The sequence below is a fragment of the Mandrillus leucophaeus genome, unplaced genomic scaffold (genome assembly GCF_000951045.1).
Source record: "Mandrillus leucophaeus isolate KB7577 unplaced genomic scaffold, Mleu.le_1.0 Scaffold1012, whole genome shotgun sequence".
Classification (NCBI taxonomy): Eukaryota; Metazoa; Chordata; class Mammalia; order Primates; family Cercopithecidae; genus Mandrillus; species Mandrillus leucophaeus.
In genome coordinates this window covers 761,622-770,294 of record NW_012098233.1, presented here as the reverse complement: position 1 = coordinate 770,294, position 8,673 = coordinate 761,622, and the positions used below count along the sequence as shown (strand labels likewise).

General features: G+C 33.1%; 1 protein-coding gene across 1 annotated transcript in view; it reads right to left on the bottom strand.

Annotated features, from left to right (window-relative positions):
* Positions 1-2,578, bottom strand: part of LOC105536562 (pancreatic alpha-amylase-like) — a 9,373-nt gene extending 6,795 nt beyond the window's left edge. Inside the window, exons 1-4 of the mRNA XM_011975960.1 lie at positions 2,362-2,578; positions 1,869-2,015; positions 863-1,060; positions 183-413 (exon numbers count right to left, since the gene is read on the bottom strand). Of these exons, the coding sequence (XP_011831350.1) occupies positions 183-413; positions 863-1,060; positions 1,869-2,015; positions 2,362-2,529 (744 nt within the window). The 5' untranslated portion in view covers positions 2,530-2,578. The remainder of the gene's footprint in view (positions 1-182; positions 414-862; positions 1,061-1,868; positions 2,016-2,361) is intronic.
* Between the last annotated feature and the right edge of the window lie 6,095 nt (positions 2,579-8,673).

Below are 8,673 nucleotides of genomic sequence, written 5' to 3'. Positions count from 1 at the left end.
CATAAAACCTGTTGTGATAAAGAATTAGATATGCTGTATCTGAAGAAGAGGAGGTTAAAGAACAGTGTTTTACATAAATGACTCAGTCCTTATCCTACAGAAATTGCATGTTTAATTGAATCTGCCATTAATTTTCTAATGAATAAGATGACATTTTGTATGCATATATGTATTGAATGTACCTCCTGGTAAATGAAAGGTTTACTTCCTTGAGGAAACCAGTTACTGTTGAGATTATGCAGTTTGTCCAAAATTGCTTTTATGTCTCCAGGCCACATGTGCTTGGAAGCATCAAGTCTGAACCCTGCAACTCCCATGTCAATGAGATGGTTCATATATTCGGCAATCTTGGAACGCACATAATCCTTCCCCAGCGCAAGATCAAGAAGACCACTCAGACGACAATCTCTGACCTGTTGAGGTAAAAATGTTATGACTGATTCATAAAACCTCACTTTTCACCTGAGAATCCATTTGCTTATTCATGTATTCAGTAATTCCTCAATAGATGTTCTACAGGGACTTCCTTGCATTGGGCAATGGGGATGCTCACATTCTACTATAGATGTATCTTTGAAATATTTTCTAGTAGAAAATAGAGAATTTAGGAAATAAAGGCTATGAGCTTTTGAATTTGTTGGGAGCTTTTTAAAAGGGGGAAAATGCCTATTGATTAAAAACCTGAAATTAATATTTAAAATTTTTAAATATGGATTTGAGTTTCTTAAAGTAGTCAAACTTGTTAACCTGTGTCCCTAAGAGATCTAAATTAGTATTTAAACTGAAGTTCAATTAGTTACATGTCTATAATTAAAGGTGTATATCACTCTTTATTCAGATCATTGTCTTAAAAAAAAATTACCTGAGTAGCATCATTATAGTTCTCGATATCTCCACTTGAAGTTTTACATTTACCATCATTAAAATCCCATCCAGAATACGGGACTGCTGGAAAGTCCCTACTTCCAGGGTTGAAATAACTTCCACAAGTACTGCTGGTCCCTGCACTCACGGCATTACCACACATATGATTAATTACAGCATCCACATAAATACGAACCTAGAAAGCAAAGTTTCGACTTCAGTGTGACGTACAGAGAGGTAGACGCTTAAAGCATTATTGATTAAAGTTTATAGTATGTAAACAAAACTCCATAATATTTCATTATATCTTACAACTATTTTCCTACATGATAAAAAGTCAACTGTGAAAGGAAAATAACGTGAACTAAACACCTACATTCATTCTAGACACTTGGTCAAATATTTAGAGTAATGATAAATTGAGAGAACCAGAAACTACCATAAATAGGAGGAAACGCAAAAAGCCCATTTCGGGGAGACAAAACACAGATGAGACTGGAAAGGTGACTGTTTTGGAAATGTCAGTCGGTCACCAGGAGAAAGCCTGTACTCCCTACTTAGTGTTTGAAGACAAATAAGGTAGATAATAGTCTCAAATTATGCTGCTCATTAAATAGAGAAGCGAGGTATTCACCACAACAAAACCCAGGAATTACTGATGGAGACACAAGTCACCTAAAAATTATAGCAAATATTGTAACTGGAATTATAATTCCTAACCAGAAAAATCTTTCCAGGATATATGGATAGTTATAAGGGTTAAAATTTGATGTTTTGCTTTAGAAGTAAATTCTGCTCTAATCTTCAACTTATCTCTCTAGTAGATAGCACATACACAAATATTTACAAAAGTTGAACATAAGGCAACAGTTAATTTTGAGTTTTAAAGTATGAAGTAAAATTTTTTAAAAATATGGAAAACTGTCTACTTAAAAGGAGCAAGAAAGAAGAGAGAGAAATCATTTTCCTATCTGTTATTTTAAAGGAAACTAGAATTCACTTACCCCAACATTGTTACATCTAGTCACCATGTTTCTAAATTCATCTTCATTTCCAGATCTTGTGCATAATTTATAGCTAACTGGTTGGTATCTTTCCCACCAAGGTCTTGAAGGATTGTAAATTGCAACATTTTCATTTGGTGGAGAGACCTACAAATGTAACAGTCTTAATAAGCAGCAAATTGTGTCTTACTGTATAACATTGGATGTTCTAGAAACTCATCAATAATATAAAAATATTCTTGAATCTTTGCATATGCAGCTGTCTCTTGAAAATATTAACAGCACATTGGAGGATTCTCATTGAATAAAGATTATCTCAGAAACAAAATATAAAGTTGCCAAAAATACTACATTGTTTTTTCCTCAGAAAACTGTTTTACTTAGAATACTTACCTGGGAAGTAAAATGTTGCCCAAGTTTCAAAGATCAGATCAGAGCACTATTTACTACAAGCACAGTGAATTCTGCAGTTTATACTATGAATAATACCCACCTGAACCCCACCAAACCCCTTGGGAGCTAAATATCGCTCACATTCAAGAGCAATATCAGCCCATCGCCATTCAAACAGATGAACGATAGATGTCCGTCCTTGTTGTGTATTTGGGGAATACTGAGCCCAGCAGAACCCAATGGTTAAAAGCAACAGAAAGAACTTCATTTTGCTGTGAAGTTGTCAGTGTCCTTTCCAGAAACTATTTATATTCTTGTAAGAAGCACATTTTACTAAGTAAATATTAACATTAATAAATACTTGAGAACAAACTGTTTATTCATAATATGAAAAGGATTATCAATCATAATCTTAACAAGTGAAGAAGCATAAAATGTCTCTCACGGAAATAATCTAAATGACCTTTTCGAATTAATGTTTTGTTTTGCTTTGTTTTCTTATATCAGCACTTTTATTTTTCCTTTCACAATGGTGTGTTACTGGGCCCTAATGTTTTCACATCACAGTAGAAAACCAAAATTTGTTATCATCTTTTTAAAGATTGAGAATTGCATACAAAAAAACTTTACATAAATTAAAAAGAGGAATACATTTACAGCTATAAATGTGAACTGCTTCCAACTCAAGGCAAGTAACAGCCCACAGGGTTCTGGCAGACAACATAAGCTAAGAAAGGAAACTGGGTCCTATGGCTTGGACTTTCCAACCCTGACAGATTGACAGGACAGAAACAACTGGTTCAGGAGTCCTTGTCAGCCTCTAGACAAATCCCAGAACACTCAGCCCTGACACATTAATAACCTGCACAGATCAGAGACTGCTGGCCATGCAGACTCACCAAGCCACAGATTTGTCTTCCACAAGCACGTTTTTAGCCATGAAGTGACCAAGCCACATGTACTCAAGACTGAAATCCAAGATATGTACAGATACCAAGGGGAACAGTTAACTTGAATGCAAGCTCAAAATCAGCAACCATTTCTACAGTCCAGTGCTGATATCAGATACAAGCTTCAAGGACAACTTCTTTTCGAAGGCTTATTCCAGTTTGGTGATGCCAGCATGAGGTGTATTTTTTAATTAACCTGATCAAATGCACATATGGAGAACACTTTCTTTTTTTAATTGTCTATATACAGTCAGAATTTGAGTCTTTTAAAGGATTGAAATAAAACAGAATATTCTAATTGGACTAAGATCATATAGTATGTGCTTGTTAATATGAACATTTATTTCCCAATATTTTGTTGTTATAATAAATGTTATAATGAATATCTGTACACATGTTTACACATGGGTACGTAATTCTGCAGGCTAGATAAACATATGTGAAACTTGAAGCATATTTTTATATTTCATACTATGCAAAACTGCACTCACAAAGGTATCAATTTTTACTCTCTAGTAGCAATATACTATAGATCCTTTTGCCACACTCATACCAAAAATTAATATTTTCATAGGTCTAATTTTTGCCTAGTAGATTAAAAATGATTTGATTTTTCCCAATTACTCATGAAGCTGAACATCATTTCACATTTTTTTGGCCTTTGGAGTTTTGTCCTGAAATTTGCTTCTTCCTTTTCTCATCTAGTTTTGCTTTAATTGTTATTTTTTATCTTACTGAATGTTTGGAGTTCTTACGTTGTTATCGTTTGTCATGTATTGCAAATATATTGTCCTAATAGATCACTGTTTTTGAAGTCTTTCCAGTGCAAATTTAAGCAATCATGGATGCTGGTAAGAATTAGGACAGTGCCAAAGGTATGCCTGCATTATTATTTTTTGTCCAACTACAGTCATGCATTGCTTAATGACAGGAGTATGTTCTGAAGAGAAGGCCCTTAGGTAATTCAGCCACTGTGCAAATGTCATCGAATGGACTTCCGTAAACCTACATGGCATAGCCTATTCCTCCTAGGCTACAAACCGGTAAAGCATGTTATTGTAATGAATACTATAGGCAACTGTAACACAATGTACTGGTGTATCTAAATATATTTAAACATAGGAAACTTCCGATAAAAATGTGGCATAATAAACTTAACTGGATCGCCATCATATATGTGGTGCATGGCTACATTCACTACGCAAAAGGTTTTAATTTTTATAGTGATTATTTTTTTAACTACAGTGGTTCCTTGTCCCTCCATATCCATGAGGAATTGGTTCCAGGACTCCCCATGGATACTTAAAGCAATAACTGCTTGAGTCCTTTATATAAAATGTAGTATTTGCATATAACCTTTACATCATCTCAGATTACTTATAATAACTAATGCAACACAAATGCTATGTCAAACGTTGTTATACTATGTTGTTAAGAAAACAATGACAAAAAAAAGTCAATACATGTTCAGTATAGATACAACTATCCTTTTTCTTGTCTTATCCTTAGATCTTGTTTAATAAGATTAAAGACTAAGTGGTAAGGAGAATGGGAAGAGAGACAGAGGAACAATGTATTAATGACAGCTTTTTTGTTGTTGTTGTTGGGGTCTCCCTATGTTACCAAGGCTGGAATGCAGAGATGCAATCATCGTTCACTGCAGCATCGAACTCCTGAGCTTAAGTCCTCCCTCCTCAGCCTCCCAAGTTGTTGGGATTACAAGCATGACCTATTAAGCCCAGCAGTGGTAGGGTTGTTTTGTTTTTTCTCAAAGTTTAATGTCATTATTCTTTTATATTGAAATATCTTTTAATACTTTTTTTGAAATATAACTGATTACTTAGAACCCAAATTCTGGAAACCTTTGAAAAAATTTATTCCAATAGTCTCTTTCACTGTTAACATTCTCTGATCCTATGACTTATTCTTCTCTTGACTTTCTACATCCTAATGGAAATATGAAAATCAAAGAGCTTAAGGAAATTTGTGGCTGTATCCATCAGGACAGAATAGGTTACTCTGCAGTAATAACAATAAAAAAAACACAACTAAAATTTTTCAGTGGCTTACAATAACCAAGTTTCTCATATTCAACTAGGATCAACAAAGGCACTCTTCTTAGTCACTTTGTAATGTCACAAAAACTTCACTTTGACACATGCTTTAGCAATCAGGAAGTCCCCAAAGTAAAACATTATTTTTGCTCACATTTCACAGCCAAAGCAAATCACATGGACATTCCCAAATTCAACAGGATGGGAGTATTTCATTTGCAGGGAGGATCACTAATATTTGTGAACAATAGTACACTGCATATATGAGGTCAGAAAAAAACAGGAAAAATAAAAGAATTTTCATTGGAGTGAACATTTGAAAAACAAGAAATGTGAGTTTAAATATATATTTTTTTAAAGAAAAATACAATATATACAGAGCTTCCCACACTCAACATCAGTCTCTTACACCTCCATCCTTTCCTTCGATAGCAAGACATTCAATTTCTTCCGCGTTTATATGATCATTTGTATGCATGTTTTTGTGAATTACTTCATCTAATGTTTCCATAAACAACATATAATGGTATTTTATGTAGTTACCTTTTTTTAAGCTTTGAAAAGTTTCATAAAATTGCTCACATCTTCTTAAATTTTGGATATTCAAATATCCTTGCATATAAATACCATATTAAGTGCTATTTTATAATTTACACAAAATTAAAATAAAATTTCTTATGTAAAAAAAATATATTTTTTTAATCTTACTCCATCACCTAGGCTAGAGTGCAATGATGCAATTTCAGCTCACTACAATCTCCTCCTCCGGGTTCAAATGGTTCTCCTGCCTCAGCCTCCCAAGTAAGCTGGGACCACAGGCACACACCGCCATGCCCAGCAATTTTTTTTGTATTTTTAGTAGAGACAGTGTCTCACTGTCTTGGCCAGGCTGGTCTCAAACTCTCAACTTCATGTTGATCCACCTGCATTGGCTTCCAAAAGTTCTGGGATTACAGGTGTGAGCCACTGTGCTTCACCTCTTTTTCCATTTCTAACTGATACCTTTTAAATGGATATAACCACCTCAAGTCTATTCGAGTCTCTTGCTCATGTTTTAATCAGGTTATTTGTTTTCTGATTATGATTTTTTTATATATTTTAAATATTAACCCATTATCAGATACATGGTTTGCAAGTATTTTCTACCATTCCATGGGTGACCTTTTTATTTTATTTTTGTTTTATTGTGCAGCAACCTTTTAGTTTGATGTAGTCTCATGTGTTTATTTTTGTTTGTTGCCTATACATTGGGATTCATATCCAAAAAATCATGCCAAGGTCAACGCCATGTATGATTTCCCCTGCTTTCTCCTAGGGATTCTTTGGTTTCAGATGCTATGTTTAAATTCCTTTTCAATTTTCAGTTTATTCCTGTGTATAGCATAACAGTCCAATGTCATTCTTTTGCATGTGGGCCTCCAGTTTTCGCAATGCTGTTTATCCTGTCTCCATCAGGTGTTTGGGCATGTTATTGAAGATTTTTTGACCGTAGTGGTGTAGGTTTATTTCTAGGGTTTATATTTTGTTCCATTCTTCTATGTGACTGTTTTCATGCCAGTATCATATATTTATATGTATCTATTTATATATGTGTCTATATATACACATATATAGCATATATATGTGTATATAAATGTATATTTAATTACTGTAGTTTTGAAATATAACTTGAAAGTAAGAACTGTGGTAACTCCTGCTTTGCTCTTCTCACTCAAGATCACTTTAGGCAATTAAGGTCTTTTGTAATTTCATACAAATTTTAGGTTTTATTTCTGCTTCTGTGAAAAATGCCGTTGAACTTTTGATAAGGATTACATTGAATCTGTAGACTGTTTTCTATAATAGCATTTTGACAATATTGATTTCTCCCATTGAATACAGAATATTGAACACAGAATATCTTTCAATTTCTATTATTTTTCTACTCTCTGTTTATTTTGCTTTGATCTTTCTTATTTTCTGTCTTCTATTAACTTTGGGCTTGATTCACTCTTCTTTTTCACTGGTTCCTTGAGGTTTAATGATACATTGTTTATTTGAGGTCTTTCTTTTTTTTAATATACGTGTTTGTCATTATAAATTTTCTTCTTAGCACTGTCTTAATGCTTCCCACAAGTTTTGGTGTATTGTGTTTTCACTTTTGTATCAAGATTATTTTTATTTTCCTTTTCATTTCCTCTTTAAACCACTAGTTGTTAAGAATTGTGCTATGTTAACTTATTTTTGAATTTTCCAGTTTTCCTCCTGCTATTGACTTGTGGTTGTATACTGTTGTGGTCAAAAAAGACACTTGATACAATTTCAATCTTCTTAAATGTATTAAGATATTTTTTGACTTAAAGTATGCTCTACTTTGGAGGATGTTTCTTGTTAGCTTGAGAAGAACACCTGTTTTCCTTTTACGGATGAAATGTGCACATACATCTGTTAGGTCCATTTGGTCTAAAGCGTAGATCAGGTCTAATTTTTTTTTTCCTTACAGATTCTCTGTCTAAATGATCTATCCATTGTTGTAAGTGGAGTATTGATAATTGCAACAGTATCAATAGGGTTACCTATATCCCTAATATTATTGATTGCTGCGTATCTCTCCCTCCAGATATTATTGTTTGCTTTATATTTTCAGGTGCTCCAATGTTAAGTGTGTATTTATTTATAATTGTTTCATTCCTTTAATCAACTCATCCCTTTATCATTATATAATGACCATCTTTATCTCTTCTTACAGCATTATCTTAAAGTATATTTTGTCTGACATAAAGATAGCTATCCATGTTTTGTTTTTTTTTTTTTTTTTGGTTTTAATTTGCATGGAATATCAAATTTTCTCATCTCCTACATTCACACCATATATGTCCTTGAAGCTGAAATGAGTCTCTTGTAGGCAGCATATTGTTGGGTCTTCTTTTGTAATCCATTCAGCCATTCTGACTTTTGACTATAGAATAGATTGAATTTATCTTCAAGGTAATTATTGATAGGTAAGAACATACAATTGTCATTTTGCTCATTGTGTTTTAGCTTTTTAACATATTACTTGTTACTTTATTTCTCCCTTGCTCTCTTTCTTTGAGATTTTATGATTTTCTGTAATGTCCTGCTTTGATTTCTGTTTATCTTTGGGTATCCACTATAGGTTTTCACTTTTTGATTAGCATGGAGCTTATATACAATATCTTGTAGTTGCAGAAACCTATTTTAAACCGATAACTTTGATTATATTCAAAACTCTATACTTTTTTACTCGGTCCACCATATTTTATATATTTGAGGTCACATTATTTATTTTTAATATTGTATATTTATTAACAAATTATTGTAGCTATAATTATTATTACTTTTGTATTTTAACTGTCATACTAGCAGTGAAAGAGATCTAAACACTACTATTACACTACTTGAGTGTTC